Source organism: Perognathus longimembris, chromosome 4 (assembly GCF_023159225.1).
Source record: "Perognathus longimembris pacificus isolate PPM17 chromosome 4, ASM2315922v1, whole genome shotgun sequence".
NCBI lineage: Eukaryota > Metazoa > Chordata > Mammalia > Rodentia > Heteromyidae > Perognathus > Perognathus longimembris.
The window spans coordinates 15,600,094-15,623,153 of NC_063164.1; the positions used below are offsets into that span (position 1 = coordinate 15,600,094).

At 40.8% G+C, this 23,060-nt stretch overlaps 1 protein-coding gene across 1 annotated transcript; it reads right to left on the reverse strand.

The window, feature by feature from the left end:
* Positions 1–1,283: 1,283 nt before the first annotated feature.
* Cnot9 (CCR4-NOT transcription complex subunit 9) lies at positions 1,284–23,043 on the reverse strand. Its single transcript, XM_048344761.1, has 8 exons — positions 22,762–23,043; positions 12,926–13,105; positions 11,474–11,589; positions 9,320–9,429; positions 6,820–6,929; positions 5,642–5,740; positions 5,332–5,423; positions 1,284–3,535 (listed from the first exon to the last, which is right to left on the reverse strand). The coding sequence occupies exons 1-8, from the start codon at positions 22,783–22,785 to the stop codon at positions 3,367–3,369; spliced, it is 900 nt and encodes a 299-aa protein (XP_048200718.1). The 5' UTR covers positions 22,786–23,043; the 3' UTR covers positions 1,284–3,366.
* Positions 23,044–23,060: the final 17 nt, after the last annotated feature.

Consider the following 23,060-nt stretch of genomic DNA (forward strand, 5'->3'; position numbering starts at 1 on the left):
TTTTTTTGTTTTGGCCAGTCCTGGGCCTTGGACTCAGGGCCTGAGCACTGTCCCTGGCTTCTTCTCGCTCAAGGCTAGCACTCTGCCACTTGAGCCACAGCGCCGCTTCTGGCCGTTTTCTGCATATGTGGTGCTGGGGAATCGAACCTAGGGCCTCGTGTATCCGAGGCAGGCACTCTTGCCACTAGGCTATATCCCCAGCCCACTCAGATTTTTTTCTTTTTTGCCAGTCCTGGGCCTTGAACTCAGGGCCTGAGCACTGTCCCTGGTTTCTTTTTGCTCAAGGCTAGCACTCAACCACTTGAGCCACAGCGCCACTTCTGGCCATTTTCTATATATGTGGTGCTGAGAAATTGAACCCAGGGCTTTATGTATGTGAGGCAAGCACTCTTACTACTAGGCCATATGCCCAGCCCCCCTCAGATCTTAATAACCTCCTGAGTAGCTAGTTTTGCAGGTGTGAGCCACGAGCACCTGGCTAGCAGGGCTGGCTCTGAACGATGAGCTTCCACGGTTTAGCCTGCTGAGTAGCTACAAGGTGTGAACCACTAGATCCAGCATTGGAACTTTCTTGATGGTCCAGCTATGAAGAAATCTGGTAAATGCTTCAGGTGCAATTAAAAAAAAACCACATGTATACTTCTAGTTAAGAGTTCTATACATGTCAATTAGGCTAGGTTTGATCATTGTACTATTTAAGCTTTTTTTTTTTTTTTTGTAGCAACACCTTTCTTTTTCCTAGCCTTTGAGCAACAGGAATAGTGAGCAGGTAAATCTCATGAACATAATGTTAATGCGGAAGACATTTTCTCTGAAGGTTTCTGTTCCTTTCTTTGTCCTGTCCCACCACTGCAATAGCCACAAGTTCTCTAAGGCCTTTAAAAAAAAAAAAAAAGTGGAAACTAGGTGGTTGTGTTCTGAGAGCCAGGCCTGGGAACAACTCATAGGATATATGTATGTTCTCAAAGCCTTGAACTCCAAAGATATAAAAAACTAAAGCTCATAATACAATGTTTCCCTTATGGAAATCTATTTACTGGCATGAAAACCAGGAGTCAGGATGTCTTTAGAAAAGATGCTTTAAAGCCAGGTAACCAAAGTTTTCACACATCAATTGCAGCCTCTTAGACTCCTGAAGAACTTTGCTACAAAGGAATCGTCACTGTCCTGTCATGTAAGCAGATGGAGGCAGAAGCAGGCATGACAAGAACCACCTTGACCAAAGTGTTTGGACACCTCATGCTGACAGAACAAAACCTCTAGTTAGAAGGAAAAAGTTTGTTTTCTTTTTTTTTTTTTTTACAAAACCAGAAGCATGTTTTATTTCAATCCTGTTGAGGGTGTGAAAAGGCTGGAAAACACAAAATAAAGGGGAGGGGGTCTCTTTATATAATACACACATCAGGACCAACCACAAGGAATACCCATTATACCCCTCCCCTCCCCACTCCTACGTGGGATCCAAGGCCAGCTGAGAATAGATGGGCAAGAATTAAGACACCATTGGCACAGTAGGATGGCCAGTGCACCGAAAGATGGAGAGAGAATTTTCCAGGGAGCAAGGCCCTGGGCCTCAGCTGTTTCCCCAGTGGAGGGGTAATGAGAAAACTTTGGCTCAGCAGGAAGGTGGCTGTCAAAAATCAGGTTAGCCTAGTTGGACTCGCCACATTAGGCTATGGGCTGAAGGAGTCAAGACGTCCAGTCGATGCTCAGCTCTGCTTTCTCCAGGACCTCTCCTCTTCAGATCGAGAGCTGGCTTGGTTCTCCTCTTCATTTTGGAAGGCAAGGGAGTAAGTGCTTATTCCACCCTTCTTACATCTAGGCTACTAAATTACTACTTTCCTGGCTCTAGAGACAGAAGCCAACTGACAAGGCCAACTCCCTTTCTGGAAGTCAGCTTAAAGAGCCCTTGGGTTGGCAAACCTGCCTCTGCAAGTTTATCTGAGCTTGCTCCTTATCGCCCCTCCATAAACTTGTCAGATATATCTACAATTGTGTGAGATGTGCACAAAGAAGACTTAGTACCTCTCTATAACTGGATCAGCAATTCCACCTTCAGAGGTGAGGATGAGAGAGCAGGTCCTAATAGGGGAAGGGTTGCACTGGATTATAGTCAAGTCTGCAGAAAAGGGAGAGGAACTGTCCAATGCAATACAAACAAGTGAAGAATGTTTTAGTGGCATCCCTGTAATTTCCACAGACTCAAAGAAAACACGTCAAAAGAAAACAACACACACAAAAAAAGATTGAATGAGCAAGCAGAGTCCAGCCCTTCATCTTAAATTTGAATAAAATAAACTCAACTAATACTGCTTCAAGTATAATCATGAAGAGATGGCGCTACAGAAATTCACACTAAGAAATGTGATCAGGTAGCTTATCTTCGTAATCCCATGCGCTGCCCTTTCAAAAGTCATTTGGGAAATATCCTTGAGGTCTTGGATGGGAAGAATTTCCTTTACTCCTTCTGCCTTAATACAAATACCTTTTCAATAGCTGGATGAATTAAGACGTCTGTTGTAAGTTTAATAGGAGGGAAGTGAAAAAAGGGAAAAGCACTAAGATTTGAAAAAAGCTAGCAGCTAAAGCCAGAAACAAGGTTAGGGTCCTCATGGCATCAGGACTGAAAGTAGAATAGGAGGAGGAGGGAAACAGGTGGAGGATTCCTGCTGTCCTTTGGCTTTACATCTTTCCCCTGCCTCCCATCTCTCCCAGCAGCTCGATGCAGCTATTGGCCTGCCAGAGGGGATGTAATGCCCAGACCAACTTTTTATTGAGCTTATGCAGCTAATAGACTTGTAAACAGTGCCAATTGACAACGTTTTGCTGAAAATTACAGCTTGTGTCCACTAAACACACCTCTCTCTGAGATTAAAACAAAACCAAAGTAAACAAATACTGAGAGAGAGAATTAAGAGACACATCTTGAGTCTTCCAGGAAGGCAAAGTAAAAAAAAACAAAAAAACGCCACATGGCTTGGTCCCAGGCGCTCACCATGCCTAGAGTCCTGTTGCTATAACCACTGTCTCTCCTCTCTACCAGTGGCTAGGTAGAGACTGGGGATCAGGGTCATCTTGGGCACGCTGCAAATACAGCATTTGCTGGTGTTGACACCCTCCTGGGGCTGATTTCAGACTGCTGTGTCAGGAGCCCATTTCCTGGGAGTAGCAGAAGGAGCCCAGGTCCTCAAGGCAGCCTGATGGCAGCCTATACACCTCAGCAAGGGTACCTTGCCCCCTTTCTCCAGTGCGTTTCAATATTGAGGTTGTCTATTCCGGGTTGGCGATAAAACCTGAGCTGTTTTCCTTGTAGGATCCCCTTCCCTTCTCCAACTTGGGGGAGGAGTGGGAGGGGATAGGGAAAGATCACTGAGGGGGTAGAGGGATACCCCGGGGATCGGTGACCTGGCCCTCTTGCAGGTTCTTCACCAGTTGTGCAAGCCAGCGTTTCGTGGTGGTGTCATCTTTTAGCACCTGGGCAAAGGTTGTGTCCTTCAGCTGGTCAGGGAGGCACTGCCTGAGTGCTTCACGTGCCCTACATCAGAAACAAATAAACCAACCAGGGAGACCAACAAATAAACCGAAATTTGGGGGCTGGGTAAAAGCCCCTTTCTTAGCTATAAATACACAATATCCTGGGAATCTATGCTTCCACCAAGTTACAATAAGAAGTTATAAAAATTCTCCAAAGCTCCTATTAGGTTCAGAGATCTCTATGATCTGTAGTCTACAAGCATTTTCAGAATGATGCCCCAATGCAGAATTTCATGTAAAAGCAAAGTGGAATAAAACCATTCAGTAGTTCACTATTTCAAACTACTTTCTGATTTATTGCAGTAAGCACTACTAAAAGTTCAGTTTAAAATAGATGGGTTATAGTAAATGGAATATTTAAAAAAATCAGTACAACAACAGATAGGATATATCAATTATATATATATCAATGGATTTTAATTCTAATTTACGAACCCTAATTTACGAATTTATGTCTTTACACAAATTGCTTCAGTTTTATATTTTAAAATCTTTTTTTCTTTTTGGTGATGGGACTTCAACTCAGGGCCTGAATGCTGTTCCTGAACTCTTTTGCTCAAGGTTAGTGCTCACTACGACTTTGAGCCACAAGTCTACTTCTGGCTTTCTGGTGGTTAACTGGAGATAAGAGTCTCAGAGGCTTTTCCTGCCTGGGCTGTCACCCTTAGAACTCAGCCTCCTGAGTAACTAGGATTACAGGTATGAGCTACAAGTGCCAGGCTATTTTAAAATCTTAATAAGGACTAGTAAAAACAAAATTATGATAGCACTATTATCATATAAACTTTAAAATATTCAGTTTCTTTGAAATCAAATCTGAAAAACTCTAAGAGGCAGATGTTAACTATGTATAGGGCTATTCTATAGAAAGTTATAGTTTAAAAACTAGTTATAAACACATTTCAAACTTTGGAAAAATCAGGAACCACTGAAGAATGGGACAAAATGGTAGGGCTACCATAACCCCACTGGCAGGAGACTGAGTTCACATTAAATCAAGTGAACCTCATTCTTAGGAGCACAAAAACTCCATCATGTGGTTTGGCAGAATATGAGCAAGTAGCTTTCAGCATAAATTATGGATTTACAAAGCAAAGGTCAAACATTTCTAAAATGCATTATACCTACAATGTATGATTTCTGGCAGAAAAATTAAGAATGTAGGGAAATAAAATAATTAGCTAAAAGACCTTACAGGAATCAGAAAATTGGAAATAAAATTTAAGAGCTCTTTGAGCTATGGTACTTTCTAAGAGATTTTTGAAAGTATACTTGTATTTCTGATCACTTGGAGTAGCAACAGAAGTTCAAACCACATGCTTAATGCATAATAAGGCTTCCCTGAGAATTGTCTAGAATCTGTCATTTTAGGGTAGGATAGTGGGAAGGTATAACTTTGACAGATTCTTAAATTTAGGACTACAAATTTGGAGCAGTTTTTTTGTTTTTGTTTTTGTTTTTGCCAGTCCTGGGCTTGAACTCAATGCCTGGGTACTGTCCCTGAGCTCCTTTGTGCTCAAGGCTAGTACTCTACCACTAGAGCCACAGCGCCACTTCAAGCCTTTTCTGTTTATGTGGCACTGAGAAATCAAACCCAGGGCTTCATGCATGCTAGGCAAGCACTCTACCACTAAATCACATTCCCAGCCCCAGGTTGTTTTGTGTGTGTGTGTATGTGTGTGTGTATACTAGACAAAAGTTTTTTCTTTCCTCTATCCTAAGATAAATATGCCAAAAGTTGAAAAAGCCATTCAGAAGAGTATTTCCCTGAAGTCCTATAAATCCTTAAATGTTTACCTGGGATTATCTGAGAGTCGAAGGTAACATCTTACTACATGCTTCAGCAGACGGGCAGAAGGCTCTTTGGATAACTGCAGGACCATTTTACCCTGTTTCACCCCAAATTGGGGGGGGGGGAGGGAAAAAACAGACACTAAAGAACCATAAAATAATTCTAATTGAGATCCAGAAGTTAGAACACCCAAGAATCATTATAGAAGGTTCCAGAGTTATTTCTAGTTAGATAACTAGAATGGCCTAGTGCCAACAGCAAATGGCCTAAGCTGTGATGAGAAGTAAGTTACAAAGAATACATGAAAGAACTTACCAAGATCATGGCAACATGAGAGAAACGCTCATATGTCTGACATATATAAGCCAAACCAGTGTCATCTAATAGGATCTTCTGGAGGATGAATGTGGCAACCTGTAATAAAAGGAAGTCCTAAGAGTTGCTCATGCTTTCTGTTCAATTGTCTACTCACCTTCCCAAGCATTATCATTTGATGACTGACAAAGCAGAGAACCCTGTATATCACATACATTTTTTTCTACGACGTGCATAGTACAAAAAGATTTCACTGCACATTCAAATATCAGAAACGGGATATGAGAGCAAATATCTCAGAAAGAAAAATAATATCCTGATAGTTCACTTGTGGAGTGAGATAGGAGTTCAGAGAAAAGGGAGAAAGAAACTTAGTGTTTAACCTGCTCTCCCTCCTTTTTTTGGTCTTGTATATAGCTCAGACTAGCTTCAAACTAGGTAATTTCCCACTTCAGGCTCCATAGTCTGAGTTTTTAAAAAATGATCCTTTTATAAGATTTTTTTTTTCAGAAGAGAAAAAAAATGTTTCCAAAAGCCAAACAAAAGGCAGCAAATGATCCCAAGACCATAAAGAAGCAGCTCGAGTCAAAACAATGCTGAATCTAAGTTAAAAGCATGTACTGGGGGCTGGGAATATGGCCTAGTGGCAAGAGTGCTTGCCTCGTATACATGAGGCCCTGGGTTCGATTCCTCAGCACCACATATACAGAAAATGGCCAGAAGTGGCGCTGTGGCTCAAGTGGCAGAGTGCTAGCCTTGAGCAAAAAAGAAGCCAGGGACAGTGCTCAGGCCCTGAGTTCACGGCCTAGGACTGGCCCCCCTCCCCCCGCAAAAAGAATTTTTTTTTCAGAAGAGAAAAAAAATACATGTTTCCAAAAGCCAAACAAAAGGCAGCAAATGATCCCAAGACCATAAAGAAGCAGCTTGAGTCAAAACAATGCTGAATCTAAGTTAAAAGCATGTACTGGGGGCTGGGAATATGGCCTAGTAGCAAGAGTGCTTGCCTCGTATACATGAAGACCTGGGTTCAAATCTTCAGCACCACATATATAGAAAAGGCTAGAAGTGGCACTATGGTTTCTAGTTGGCAGAGTGCTAGCCTTGAGCAAAAAGAAGCCAGGGACAGTGCTCAGGCCCTGAGCCCCAGGACTGGCAAAAACAAACAACAAAGCACGTACTGTTTTAGAAAGCTCACTTCCAGATTCCATAATGCGCAAACACAAAGGGATAATTTCTGTTGTCAATAAGAAGTTGATAACTTCTTGCTCATCTGTTTTCACCAAGGCCCCTATAAGAAAATATAGAGAAACAAAATTACTAAGTAAAAGTTTTCAGTTAAATTTGTATTGATTACCAAGTGAGTAGAGGAATTTAAATAACATGGCATACAAACTGGTTTCTATGTCAGGAAATCAGCTTCATATCTACATAAAAGAAGAGGAACATAGAACTGGAGGTACGGCTCTGGAATAGAGTCAGTTGAGCAAAAAAGCCTAGCAAAAACATGAGGTCCCATGTTTAAGCCATAGAATTGACACATACAAGGAAGTTTGGATCATTTATTTCTTTTGCTTATCTATGAAAAATTTTAGGATCAATGTATTAGGTCAGGCTGTCACAATAAAACATCAAAAAATGAGTACATTTTTTAAAAAAACAGTTCTGGATGCCGACAGTCTGAGATCCGGGTGTATATGTAAAGAGGTTTTGGTAGGGCTGTCTTCCTGGCACGCAGAAGTCCACCTTTTTGGTTGTATGTTCTGAGAATTAGGTGTATCTGCTCATGCTCATAATCCCAGCACTAGGGAAGGTGGGTGAAACTGCAGGATTGTGAGTTGTAGGCTCGCAACTCAGTATGTAGGCTATATATTGGGACCTGTCTCAAGAAAAACAAAATCGGGGCTGGGGAGATAGCCTAGTGGCAAGAGTGCCTGCCTCGGATACACGAGGCCCTAGGTTCGATTCCCCAGCACCACATAAACAGAAAAATGGCCAGAAGCGGCGCTGTGGCTCAAGTGGCGGAGTGCTAGCCTTGAGCGGGAAGAAGCCAGGGACAGTGCTCAGGCCCTGAGTCCAAGGCCCAGGACTGGCCAAAAAAAAAAAAAAAAACAAAATCATGACCACCACCAACAAATGTAGAATAAACTGTATTTGAGAAATACATCTTAGCATTTAGCCAATTTAAAAATTACATTTTTGAATTCATAATTTATAATCACAGATATTTACTATAGTTTGAATACAAAAATAATCTGACAAAACAAAGTTTTATTCTTTTTTAGTCAGTTTTTAAGCAAAAACTACAAGACACTGAGTAAGGAAGGGTGATTTGGAAGTAAATCTTGTATGGATTTTTTTGGGCTTGAACTCAGGATCTTGACCTTGTTAGTCATGTGCACTCCATCTTAAACCACACCTGCAGCCTCGTTTGCTTTAGTTAATTGTTTGAATAAGGTCTGTTTGCTCAGGCTGGCCTCGACCTGGATCTTCCATTTACATCTTCCTCATAGCTGGGATGACAGGCATGTACCACCATACCCAGTTACTGGTCAAGACAGGGGTCTTGCCAACTTGTTGCCTAGGTAGGCTTCAAGTCATGGTCCTCCTGATTTTCTGCCTCCTGAGTAGCTGGGATCACAGGAGTGTCCATTACATATGACTTCAAATGTATTATATTTTGTAAGACCAAAGGTAGTTCTTTCTCTAGCAGCCTGAGATCTAAAATAACATTTTTTTGGGGGGTCAGTTGTAGGGCTTGAACTCAGGGCCTGGTATCTGTCCCTGAGCTCTTTTGCTCAGGGCTAGTGCTCTACCACTTTGAGCCACAACCCCGCTTGTGGTTTTTGAGTGGTTAATTGGAGATGAGTCTTACAGGGACTTTTCTGCTCCGGCTAGCTTCGAACCGCAATCCTTAGATCTTAAGCCTCTGGAGTAGCTAGGATTACAAGCATAAGCCTCTGGAACCCAGCCTAATTACTTCTTTGAGTAAAATGCATTTCACATGTATCTTTCATACTAAATATATATACAAACATTAACTTGAGCATGAAAAAGTTTAATTAGATGAAGTAGCAGGTGTTTCATCCTTAAAGTCATGGAGAAAACAAAGGAGTTCAAAAGTGAGAAAGACCTTAAAAACAAACAAAGGAATAAAGTCCAAATTTAAATTCTGGTTTCTATAATATAATACTGTTTTGAATAAAGTTCTTATCTTCACTTTCTCTACTTGTACATATAAACTGAATGGAACCTTAAATATTGACCCCCATAGCCTGGTAACATTTAGAATGGTGCTTAATAGTTACCATCAGGCTCAAAAAGTGGCATAGTAGTAGAATGCTTGTCTAGCATGCTTGAAGCCCTGGGTTTGATTTCTCAGCATCACATAAACAGAAAAAGCCAGAAGTAGTGCTGTGGCTCAAGTGGTGGTAGAGTGCTTGCCTTGAGCAAAAAGAAGCTCAGGGACAGTGCTCAGGCCCCGAGTTCAAGCCCCAGGACTGGCAAAAAAAAAAAAAAAAAGGTCATCATGTTTTGATAACTTAATGTATTAATGAATGAGAAAATTTCAAAAATAAAAAATGAACAAGCTGTAAGAAAAAAACAAGTAGTGCCCAGCTTAAACCACTACTTTGAATTACAACAATTTCAGGCTTGCAAAAATTTTTTTAAATAACTTACCAATAACTCCAAGGCTGGTGAGCCGAAGATACTCAAAGGGACGTGTTTTGCTAACAGTGTGCAAAAAGGGGTACAAAAAAAGTGGGATGTGTGCTGCAAGAAAAGCTGACCTGGAAGAGAGAGAGAGAAAAAAAATCATTTTCAAAGGACAGGCTAATTTCTAAGTTTCTTTAACATTTAAATTTCCAAGCAGTTCTGTAAGGACTAAACATTGCCAGAGCAAGCAATCTTTCAGAAAGAAAGATTCTAAGATGGATTAGTTTTGTCCCTTAGGAGACGTGACAATGTCTAGAGGTATTTTTGGTTGCCAGAAGTAAGAAATGTTGAGGGCTACTGGCATCTAATGGGCAGGCCAGTGATACTACTAACATCCTAAAATAACTAGTAGTAAGCTATCCACATCTTCGCACCCAAAATATCAATGACAATGTTGAATAAGACTAGTCCAGGTTAAGATGCTTAAGTCTATAATCAGCACCAGGTATTTTAAAATTTGATTAATTCAAAATACCCAACTTTGAATTTAAAAAAAAAAAAGGTAAAAAATGCTGAGTGTGGGGCTGGGAATATGGCCTAGTGGCAAGAGTGCTTGCCTTGTATACATGAAGCCCTGGGTTCAATTCCCAGCACCACATATATAGAAAATGGCCAGAAGTGGCGCTGTGGCTCAAGTGGCAGAGGGCTAGCCTTGAGCAAAAAGAAGCCAGGACAGTGCTCAGGCCCTGAGTCCAAGACCCAGGACTGGCAACAAACAAACAAACAAAATGCTGAGTGTGTTGGTGCACACATACACAGTGCAATCTTGTCTCAAAACAACAAAACCCAAACTATTTAGCACCCAAGACATTCTCTTAGATCACTTTTCTCACCTAACTTATGACTAAATAATAATTTCACAGATACAGATAAAACCTTATAAACCAAGCCAATAAAATGAAGAAGCTATTAGGTTTATTTGCTGTGCTCAAATCCTTTCTTCTTTCCTTTGTTTACGGCATTTCAAATGTATTATTCTTTCGGAAAATCGGTTACCAGCACCTTAGATTTCTAGCACTCAAAATACTGTTGTATTTTTGTTACCAGTGCTTGAAAAAAAGTTGGTAAGAAAGGATCTCACTATGTAGCACAAGCTGGCCTCAAATCCCTGAAGTTACAGCATGTGCCATTACACCCAACTAAAATAATTTCCTCTTTTTTGTCAGTTGTGAGGCTTGTACTCAGGGTCTGGTTGCTGTCCCTGAGCTCTTTTGCTCAAGGCTATCACTATTACTTTGAGCCACAGCTCTACTTCTGGCTTTTGAGAAGTTAATTGGAGATGAGAGTCTCACAGAGATTTTTCTGCCTGGGCTGGCTTTGACCTGTGATCTTCAGATCTCAGCATCCTGAGTAGCTAAAATTACAGGCATGAGCCACTGGTGCCTGGCCTTTTTTTTGAACTTTTCATGCTGCTCTTTTGTTTTGTTTTGCCAGTCCTGGGGCTTGAACTCAAGAGCCTGAACACTGTCCCTGGCTTCTTTTTGCTCAAGGCTAGCACTCTACCACTTCAGCCATAGCACCACTTCCAGCTTTTTCTATATATGTGGTGCTGAGGAATCAAACCCAAGGCTTCATGTATACCAGGCAAGCACTTTACCACTAGGCCATATTCTCAGCCCCACACTGCTCTTTTAACATGAAGAAGCTCTGATTTTTATACTTAGACCTATGTCACTGCTATGGAATAGTTTTAGTGTAATTAAGCAGTATTTTTGCTTTCTACAGTACTAGCAAATCATTAAATCAGTTTGATCTACTTATGTTCCCAATTTTTTTGATATTTAAAATATTACTCCCATGTGAAAGTATGGAATTATATTCTGCTTCATTCGAAAACATAATACACTTCCCTCAAATCTGAAACCAGGCTTTAATGGAGAAGTCTGTATGTGAAATGTCAAGTAAAAACATAAGGAGACATATAGAAATATTTTAAACTTCTGAAAAAGGAAAAAAAAAAACCTCATTGCTATGAGTGTGTAAAAAGTAAAGAGCCCTGAAGACAGATAGACACATATACACACAGATACACATAACACTACTGTCCCTCTTCTTACCACTCAGCAAAAAAGCCATATCCAATAGAACATCCTCTACCAATTCACTCAATGAATTTACCTGGTTTCTGGGTGTGATGCCACACATTGCAGTAATGCCAGAGCATTACAAACTCTGTTGGATTGGTGTGCTGTCAAGGTGGGTGGGTTGATAGATGGATAAATATTTACAATTTCCTGAAAAATGGAAACAAGCATCAGATGAACAATGAATAGCCAATTACAAAAGCAATTACCATTGTACAGAAATAAAAAGAAACACCAGAAAGACAAAAACTCATTTCCTGCAAGAATTGAACCATCTAAAAAGGAACAGAAATAATACTCATTCCTTTGATCACAAAGGTAACCAACTAGCTACAATATTCTACTTAAGACAGCTGGGCATTGGTGGCTCATTCCTGTAATCCTAGCTATTCAGGAGGCTGATATCTGAGGATTGAGGTTTGAAGCCAGCCTGAGCAGGAAACTGTGAGACTCTTATCTCCAATAAACTACTTAAAAAAGCTGGAAGTGGCACTGTGGCTCAAGTAGCAGTATGCTTAGAGTTCAAGCCCCAGGACTGCCCCCCCCACGCCAAAAAAAAAAAAAAAATCTTAGAAACATTTCTATAGAAGCAACTGTGGTTATCTATGTTTCTGCTTAAGAGTCTGCAGTCACAGTCTTTTATAGAGGGGCAATTACATTTGTTTGGGTTTTTTTTTGTTTGTTTGTTTGTTTGGTTGGGGGGGGGGCGGTTAGTCATGGGGCTTGACCTCAGGGCCTGGGTGCTACCCCTGAGCTCTTCAGCTCAAGGCTAGTGCTCTACTACTTTGAGCCATAGCACCACTTCTGGTTTTCTAGTGGTTTAATGGAGGTAAGAGTCTCACAGGCTTTCATGCCCAGGCTGGCTTTGAACCGTGATCCTGGGATCTCAGTCTCCTGATAGCTAGAATTATAGGCATGAGCCACCAGTATCCGGCTTGACAATTACATTTTTATAACTTCTTTTATGTACATCCTTCCTTCAGTTATAATGATGAATAATTCATATATAATGACTTACAAACAAGTCTGAGTTTGGAGAGGTAGCAACTGTAAAAAGGGAGAAGAACAAGGATGCTACATGTAGGTACAAACAACATTGAATATATATGTACTCTATCAAAAAGTGATGATTTGGCAAATACAATTCCATTTATTTCATTTTACTTTATTTTATTTTTTGGCCAGTCATGGGGCTTAAACTCAGAGCCTGGGTGCTATCCCTGAGATTTTCTGCTCAATGCTACTTTGAGCCATAGTTCCACTTCCAGTTTTCTGGGAGTTAACTGGAGATAATAGTCTCATTTTTCTTTTTTCTTTTCTTTTTTTTTTTTGCCAGTCCTGGGGCTTGGACTCAGGGCTTGGGCACTGTCCCTGGCTTCTTTTTGCTCAAGACTAGGTCTCTACCACTTGAACAAAAGTAGAAGAAAATAGAAGTGTGATGAAGATAACTGAATGACAAAGGATACAAACACATACACACACTCACCTGTAAAAGTGCTGCAATAGTACCAAATGAATGCCACAGCATGGGTGCAAGGTCGGGGACAGATTCTCTCTTCTTGCTTAGCTCCAGTAAAGCATTCTCTCTTGTCTCAGGACTAGATAACTCATTGATCCACTGATAGATCTTTTCTCTATCCACTTGAGCCAGTGCAGTAGGCACAGGCTTCAGGACAAAATAGGAAAGCAAATGTTAGTTTATTAGAATCAAACCGAGTTTTATCTGCAATAGTGTGTATTCCTTTCTCTCTCCCTCTCCCCCCACCCCTCCGTTCCTCCCTCTCTGTCTCTGTCTGCTTTGGAGGTCCTAGGGCTTGAACTTGAGGCTTGGGGCACAGTCCCTGAGCTTTTTGTGTTCAAGGCTAGCACACTACTACCACTTGAGTCACAGCTCTACTTCCAGCTTTTTGTGGTTAACTGGAGATAAAAATCTCACAGACTTTCCTACACAAACTAGCTTCGAACTGTGATCCTCAGAACTCAGCCTTCTGAGGAGCTAGGATTACAGGCTGAGCCATCAGTGCCCAACTAATAATGCTTATTTTTTAGAGGGAATATATTGGTCATAAATATCAGAGGAGCTTTTCTGAATATGTACATTTAGCACAAACTAAATTTAATGTGTTTGGCAGTTAATAAATACAAGTTTAGGAATTTGTCCTGTAAGTATGCTTGAGCTGTACTGAACCTATAGCAGGATGCTTACTGTTATACTGCTTTAAAGCAGAAAACTAACAAACACCTATCAATAAGAGATAGGATAAATATATCTCAGGTCATTTTTGTAATGGAATACTATATATTACTTTAAATCTTTTTAAAACCTCTTTTCTATATGCCAGTATATAAACATACTAAATGAAAAACAACTAAAAAGGAAGCAGAACAGCATATATGCTTCCATTGCTATGCACCCATACCCATATATTTATATGCCAGATTTACAGAAGGATACCTAAGTAAGCAGTAGTTATGTCCAAGGCTGGGTATTTATATGGGAGCTTTATGCATTATATACAATATAACATTCTTCATATTTAAAACATTTTGGTTAACAATATGCTGCTAAAAGCTTGAGAGGGAAAAAAAAATTACATTCTGGGGCTGGGAATGTGGCCTAGTGGTAGAGTGCTAGTCTTGAGCAAAAAGAAGCCAGGGGTTGCAAAATAAACAAATAAATAATTATATTCTCTCCATCCAGTATTGGTTCCTCCTTACTAACTCTGACATCCTTACATGGAACAAATTCCAAAGTATGGAAAAGCTCTTCTTCATCATGATTCTTATATATATTCTACCTGCATCCTTTTGGATACAATTACTCATGTAGGAACTACATAAATAGATTTATAGAACTTGATTTCACTACTATGCTGAAGATTTACAATATTCCGATTAAGTTTGAGTATGTCTCTAATTTTCAACCTTTGTCAAACAGCACTGTAACTTTTTTGTTGTTGGGTGGTGTGGGGCTTGAACTCTGGGCCTGGGGGCTGTCCCTGAGCTTTTCAGCACTCTTCAACCCTCTACCACTTGAACCACAGTGCTACTTCTGGTTTTCTAGTAGTTAATTGGAGGTAAGAGTCTTGTGAGTAGCTAGTATTACAGGCATGAGCCACTGGCACCCAGCTAAGTGCTGTAACTTTTGTTTTTTAATTAGTCTTATCTGGAAAATAAAATGGTAGACTAGAAAAAGATAACAAATTCTACCTTAACTTACATTCTGTCTTTGTCGGTACTAGTCATGGAGCTTGAACTCAAGGGCTAGGCTTTCTCCCTGGGCTTCTTTTGTTCAAGGCTAGCACTCTCCCACTTGAGCCAAAGCTCCACTTCTGGCTGTTTTGGTCATTTAGTGGAGAAGAGAGTCTCACAGACTTTCCTACCCAAGTTGGCTTTGAACTGTAATCCTCAGATCTCAGCCTCCTAAGTAGCTGGGATTACAGGCATGAATCACTGGCACCAGGCTCTTAACTTACATTGTTTTTATGTTTTGTTTTTTAATTTTTTGTTATTATAAAGATGATGTACAGAAGGGTTACAGTTACATGAGTCAGATAATGAGTATATTTCTTTTTGGACAATGTTACTCCTTCCCTTACTCTCTAGGTTTTTCCAATTTGTCCCTACCACAAATTGTATAGTTCATTTTCCACATATTATCTAGTGAGTACCACTGCTGCATTTGTTCACCTTTTGTCCCTCTATTACTATGCTTCCCCCAAAACAGATAAAAACAAAAACAAAAAAAGCAACAGAGAAAAAAAAACTTCTCGTGTTCATTTCCTAGAGTTCATTTTGACATTATTTTATATGATATAACTTACATTTTAAACTATATATTTCTAACAAATTTAGGATGATTTCTATCCCTATGCCCAACATTCATTCTCTCATATAATTTCCTCCAAACCAGGATGAATAAAGGGTATTAGATAAAGGTATTAAATTAAAAAAATCATCTATATTTGCAGATGACATCACTAATACCCAGATGAATTACCTTGCTCAATTTACCCAGTTTTCAAATTGCATATTCTGATACTTTTCTGAACTATATAACACAAATTTCCACTATAACTTAGGGTGATAAGGTGATGATCTACCCATTAGGTAGACTGAAAGGGAAGAAACAGAAAGAATAGTCTTTGTGAGGAACAAAATGAAGTATAAGAAGGACCTTGGGATGGACTCATATTTACTTTACCCAACCTGAATAATGGCCTTCTATAAATGGAAGCTTAATTATAAGCTTTTAGTTTGATGCTTATTATTCCACTTGCTTCACAGAATTAGCTGAAAGGATTGAAATATTATGCAGCTTAAGCCTTCTTTTACAGTAATGTGCTAAAAGCTGTTTTGTAATTCCCACTAGTATTATTCCTCAAGAATCAAATACTCCTATAATAATATGATTCAAAGAGTAAGGTAATTCCCCTCTTCCAAAAAGTCTACTTGAAATGTGGCCCTTTTTATGTTGTTAGATAAGCTCCCCACTTAAAGACCACAGTATTTTTGGAAATGTCATTCCTACCAGAAGAAAAGATATGTTTATTTAGAGTAATACCTTAAGATATTTCAACACCTTAAAAGCCAGGCACTGGTGGCTTACACCTATAATCCTAGGTTCTCAGGAGGCTGAGATCTGCAAATCTCAGTTCAAAGCCAGCCCAGGCAGGAAAGCTCATGAGATTCATATCTTCAATTAGCCAGCAAAAAGCCAGAAATGGAACTGTGATAGAGCTCTAGCTTGAGCTAAAAAAACTCAGGGACAGTGCCCAGGCCCTGAGTTCAAGCCCTGGCTTGAACTCAAGTACTGGCTAGCCCGCATGCACATACATGTATATGCATACACACATATACACACACACACTCACCAGAAACAGGGTAAACTTTAGTTTTATTCCCCCTGAAAACCCTACAATCTAATAACTAAAAGAGCTCATAGATACTGATCCATCAATATAGTTACTATTTATTTATTTATTTATTTATTTTTGTGCCAGTCCTGGGGCTTGGACTCAGGGCCTGAGCACTGTCCCTGGCTTCTTTTTTGCTCAAGGCTAGCACTCCACCTCTTGACCCACAGTGCCACTTCCGCCATTTTCTGTTCATGTGGTGCTGAGGAATTGAACCCAGGGCTTTGTGCATACTAGGTAAGCACTCTACTGCTAAGCACGTTCCCAACCCTAGTTACTTATCTTGATTAATCACTCATTCCATACATTCCTCCCCAAAATCTTGTCATACATACACCACGATCACTCTATCATCTCCACTAAGAGCCAGCCTGTATCTTGTATACCAAGCATTCCACACATACATTCCACACCATGACTCCTGTACACACCAGGTCTAGCCTAAATTTCCTTTCTTTTTTTACACCTTTAAAAATTATTTGTTGTCAAAGTGATGTACAGAGGGGTTACAGTTTCATATGTAATGCAGTGAGTATGTTTCTTATCCAACTTGTTACCGCCTCCCTCATTTTTCCCACCTCCTCCCCATTTAGCCCCCCCCCCCCCGCCAATTTGTACAGTTGGCTTACAGCATATTGTCTTGTAAGTATGCTGTTGCATTGGTTCGCTTTTACCCTTTGTCTCTCCATTTCGATGTTCCCCTTCCCTTCCCAAGTTTGGATAAATGTACATACAATACCCAGGGTACCAAAATCAGTTAGTGTGACATCAAGGGTAAATCCATGGGGAAGAAAAACAAAAGAAAGAGGCATAATTTCACATAGTATGGTAAAATAACAACAACGACAACAAACCACTTATTTCTATACATAGTTCCTGTCTAGAGATGATCTAATTCCAGCCAATGAGATGGTGCCCCTGGAAGTGGGCTGGCACTCTGGAAGGATAATGCTTCATGATTACTTGGGTTCCAAGGCTATGGCTATGTCCTCCAGAAACACTCCCACTTGTGACACATTTGTGGATACTGTAGTCTCCATGAAACTTTGGGTTTAAGAGAGCTAGCACTCTACCAAGTAGGTGTTAATGTGGCCCTCACAGGGTGTTGTGGGTTCTGCAACCATTCAGTAAGAGTAGGGTGTTTAGTGCCTCTCTGTGATTCTTCTTTTTTGTCATTTCTCTTTATTTTCACCACCAATTTATAGCATTATAGAAATGAATACCCAAGAAACATAGTATAGCCATTTCTAGAACTATATGGCTTAAGAGAAATTATTTAACTTTCCAATCCTCAATTTTATCATGGTTTAAGTGGAACTGTATTAAATAACCACTTAGTCAGCTCTAAAGTCTTAGAAATTAAATATATTTACTTTTTAGTTATAAGTGAGAAATACCCACTTTATTGAGTTATAATTTGCATACAAATTATAAGTATATTCATTTTAAGTATACATTTCAATGAATTTTAACAAGCTTACATATCCTAGTAACCATTACCAAGAAAATGTGGTACATATGTACAATTAATTTACTCATGTATCAGAAGAATATTATGTCGTTTGAAGGGAAATGGATGGACCTAAAAAAATTTATGTTGAGTGAAGTCAGGCTTAGAAACAGCACATTTTCTGTCATCTGAAAGTTATATCTGATATATATATATATGACATATACAGGGTTTTATGCATATATATACAAACTGACTAAAGGATGGCACATGTAGGAGAGGAGATCAATGATGTAACTCCTCTGAGCAACTGTTTAAGGAAATGAATATCAGGAAGCATAAACATGTGGGGTAAATAAAGGGGGAGACACATGAATGGAGGGAAGATGAGCAAATGCAGTCATTAAATTCAATGCATATTATGTAAAAAATGAATTATATAACTTGAGGCTATGGATGAGAAGGGTGACATTGATAAAGATGCATTGTACTGGTAATGATTTATTAGACTGAAATTTCTGTGTTCAACTAATAAAAAAAACTACACAGGCTATTAAACAGAAAAGAAAAATAATTTGCTGGTAAGTTTTGATAATACAAATGTTTTAACACATCTGTTGAAAGGGCTATTGATCTTAGGAGGTTATAATAATATACAGTGATGTATAGTACAGCCCTTTTTAAATCTTGGAATAAGTATTTGGGGTGATAAATAGTAATCTAAATCAAAGTTCTGAACTGTTACAACAGAATACTAAACTTAAGAAAGTTCTGTTAGGTTGTAGGAAATAATTTTTTTCAAATTGGAGGGATATTTGTGATTGCAATCTTATAAATCAGGTAGAAAAACTGATTTTAGAAAGAGTTTCAATGTAATTTTATCCCACATTCTGTGTGACCTTGAGCATGTTAACTATCTGTTAATCTGTTGAGTTCTGAGAATGCAGTGAGGTAATCCACAGTACCTGGTACACAGTATACTCAGTGAATGTTACCTCCTAATAATGTCTAGAAAAGGCAGACCTATAGTAGGAAAAAAACACTCATGGTTATCTAGGGCTGGTTACAGGTTTCCTGAAAGGGGCATTAGAGAACATTTTGGAGGCAATATCTTTTTGTTGTTGTGGGGCTGAGAGCTGTCCCTGAGGTCTTTTGCTCAAGGCTAGTTAATGCTCTACCACTTAGAGCCACAGCTCCACTACTTGTTTTTATTATTTATTTATTTATTTATTTATTTTTGGCCAGTCCTGGGCCTTGGACTCAGGGCCTGAGCACTGTCCCTGGCTTCTTCCCGCTCAAGGCCAGCACTCTGCCACCTGAGCCACCGCGCCCCTTCTGGCCGCTTTCCATATATGTGGTGCTGGGGAATCGAACCAAGAGCTTCATGTGTAGGAGGCAAGCACTCTTGCCACTAGGCCATATTCCCAGCCCCACTACTTGTTTTTAAATGGTTAATTGGAGATTCTCACAGGGACTTTTCTGCCCTGGCTTCAAACCATGACCCTCAGACCTCAACCTTTTGAGTAACTAGGGTTACAGGTATGAGCCACCTGTGCCTGGCTCTCTGAAGATAGGATCTTAATTGTGGTAATGGTTACTAGGATGTGTAAGCCTGTCAAAATCATTGAAATGTACACTTAAAATGAATGTATTTATAATTTGTATGCAAGTTATACTTCAATAAAATGGATATTTCTCACTTATAACTAAAAAGAAAATATATTTAATCTAAGGATTGTGCTTCAAAGCCAGCCAAGGAAGGAAAGTCCATGATACTCTTATCTTAAACACCAAAAAGCCAGAAGTGGAGCTGTAACTCAAGTGGTAGAGCACTAGTCTTGAGTACAAAAGCTCAGAGTCAGTGCCTGGGCCCTGAATTTATGACCCAAACTAGCACCAAAAAAAAAAATAAATAAATATCCCAAGCCCACAACACATGAACATTCAGGGTTCATCTCAAATTCAATCATAATTCTCTCTCCCTCGCCCCATCTCATAATAAAAATCCAACTGCTGGGCACTGATGGGCTCATGACTGTAATCCTAGCTACTCAGGAGGCCAAGACCTGATGGTTGCTTTTTAAAGCCAACCTGGGCATAAAAGTCCCTGAGACTCTTATTTCCAATAAACGATCCAAAAATCAGAAGTAGAGTGTGGCTCAAACTGGTAGGGGACTAGCCTTGAGCAAAAGAGTTCAGGGACAGTGCCCAAGCCCTGAGTTCAAGCCCCATGATGGACAAATAACAACAACAAAAAACTCTCAACATGTTCATCTCCAAAGTCTAAGAATTCCAGCACTGCTCAAAATTCAAAGTCAAAAGCCACCTCTAAGATCCAAGGCATATTCTTAGCTATAAGCCCCGCAGAATAAACAAACAATTTACATAATACAAGATACAATGGCACAGAGTAAGCATTTCTATTTCAAAAGGGAAGAATGAGGACACAGAATTTAGAAATGGGACCAAAGAAAGATTAAAACCCAGCTTGACAAACATTAAATCTTAAACCTCTATGTTCAGCATCTGAGACATACAATGACATGATATGAATTGAAAAAGGCATGGGCAGCCCCAACTATATGGCCATGTTGGCTATAGCCCACAGGGCCTCTGGGGCTGGCTCTGCTCCCCACTTGTAGCTTTCCCTAGCAGACAATCCATATTCCTGGCATCTCCATCCTTATGTCTCCAGTGCAGCTGAGGAGGCTTCACTCTCACAGCTTCATGCATCTTCCTCTAGTGGAGCTGCCTTCAGCTACTCCAATCTTGCTACATGTTGTTTGGCCTCCCAATCTTTCCTGTGAAGACTTAATGGAAATCTCCCTGACCTTGTAACTCTTTTGTTTTGCTAAAGGTTTACTTTTAGCTGCTCCCCTAGCAATATTCAAAAAGAAGGAACCTCTAAGGTCTGTAACAAAGTAATTTGTTACTTTACCTAGGGAAGAACAAATCATTCACTGGATGAACCTAGCCAACCACTAAGCATTTTATTATTAATGTGTGTGCATGTGTGTCCTGGTCCTGGGGCTGGAACTCAGGGCCTGGTCACTGTCCCTGAGCTTTTGTGGACAAATCTTGTATGGTATTTCTGTCCCTATTAAATGGGGGAGAGAAATAAGGAAATTATGCTCTGTGATGGCAGCAATAAAGATATTAGGATACATTTAATAACAGAAGCCTATTATATTTTAGTATACTGTTTACGTTTCTAGTATAATTCCCCGTCTAAATTTAGGCTATTTTTCTATTTCATTATCTGTGCTATTCTCACTCTAGTAAATAGCATTCTATATTCACCTATCACATTCTCTCTCTCTCTCTCCTTTTTTTTTTTTTTGCCAGTCCTGGGGCTTGAACTCAGGGCCTGGGCACTGTCCCTGAGCTTTTTTGTTGAGCCATAGTGCCTTTCTGTGTATGTGGTATTGAGAAATCAAACCCAGAGCTTTATGCATGCTAGGCAAGCAACCACTAAGTCACATTCCCAGCCCATGATCAGATTTTGAGAGATCTACAAACCAATTTTGGGAGAATTTTCCTTGTTTAACTTGCCTGTCCTCTACCAGCAGCAACCACATCTTCCAACTTGATTCTTTCCAAATTACACCTGTAATTTGGAAGAAGTGGAAGAAGGAACAAAAAGCTAGGGAAATTTAAATCACCAAATTGAAAGCTATAAAGGACATCTTTTCATTTAGAATAATTACAAACACTTAGCAACATGGTGACAAGAGGCAGAGTACTACTGTCTCTGGAAATGGCAAATTGAAAAGAATCAGATTGCAAAAAGCAATGTTTTATTGGTTAGTCACATACAGCTGGATTTTTCATTTAGTACATTTAGTGTTAAGGTTTTTTTTCCTGACCTATTTAGTAATTATGTCATTTTAACTGATACTGTAATTTCAGTACACTGACTCCTTCAACCACTCCTTCTTGGTTTAAATTTTTTTTTAAAGGAACTAGCCTTCCGAGGCATGTGATTAAATGATCCTTTTCCCAATTATGGCTGTGTAAGCTCTGTGGTCACTTCTTTCATCTTTAGCCTTTCAGTCAGCAAAGTAAGCTGGGCACCTGTGGCTCATGCCTGTCAGCCTCGCTACTGGGGTTCGAAGCTAGCTAGCTAGCTCTGGCAGACAAATCGAAAAGACTCTCAACTCCAGTTAGTCAGAAAAAAAAAGTTGGATCCCTGGGGTAGGAAAGCACAGGTACTTTTGGTTGGAGCTAAAGAAGTGACAACTGCCGAGGGCCGTACACGTGGGTAAGGACATCACACAGGGCCTTGTAGACCATGGCCTAGACTAGAGGTCTAGACTACCTAAATGCCATGGAAAGCCACAGGATTATTACAATACCAGATTCGCCTTTCCAGTTAAAGGATCGTCCCGGTAGCAGGCGTTTTAAACGCCGAGAAGCCTAAGTCCGAAGCCATAACTAAGGCAACCCTCTCTGGGCCTCTGGTTTTCCAGGGTTGCAGAGCAGGGGGCTTGAGCTTCGAATTCCCCAGGTCCTCCCCACTGCGCGGTGCCGGGGCGGTGAGTTCGAGGAGCCACGAGCCTCGCCGGGCTGACCGTGGAATTCCCGTCACCTCGGCGGGCGCCGGCACCCGGCACACACAACTGGCGCCCTCAAACTGTCGCTCAGCGCAATGAATCAATGAATGGCCCCGCCGGGGCGGCGCAGGAGGCGCTTGGGGTGCGGGACCAGGCCTAAGTGCTGAAAAGGGAAGTGAAATGTGCCGCACGCCCGGGAGACCGTGAGCAGCGCCGGTGAGGGGAGCGAGGCAGGGCGGGGGGGGGGGTGGCAGCGCCCGCCTCCACCACAGCCGAGGGGCAGCACCCAGGGCCCCGGGCCTCGCGGGCTGGACGCAGAAATAGCTGTGCGCGACGCTTAACACGGAGACAACGAGGAGAGCCAGACGCCGGGCCGAGAAGGCATCTGGGCCCAGACACTCACCGCGGCGGTCGCCAGGCTGTGCATGTTGGGAGCGGCCGCCGCTCGCCTTCCTCCGCTGGGCGCGTCCAACCCCCGCGTCCCAGCTTCAGCGCCTCAGAAACCGAAGAGGAGCCGCCATCCGCTTCGCTCCGCCCCCTTCGCAGACCTCTGACCTCTGACCCCTAGCTCCGCCCACACAGATTCCCGCCTCCAGTCCTCGGCCTAGTCAACTGGACAGCCCCAGAGTATTTTCTTTATCCTTTTAAGATTCGGGACCAGAAGGACGTTGACAACACATTGGTCTGCGCATCCCCCAGGAG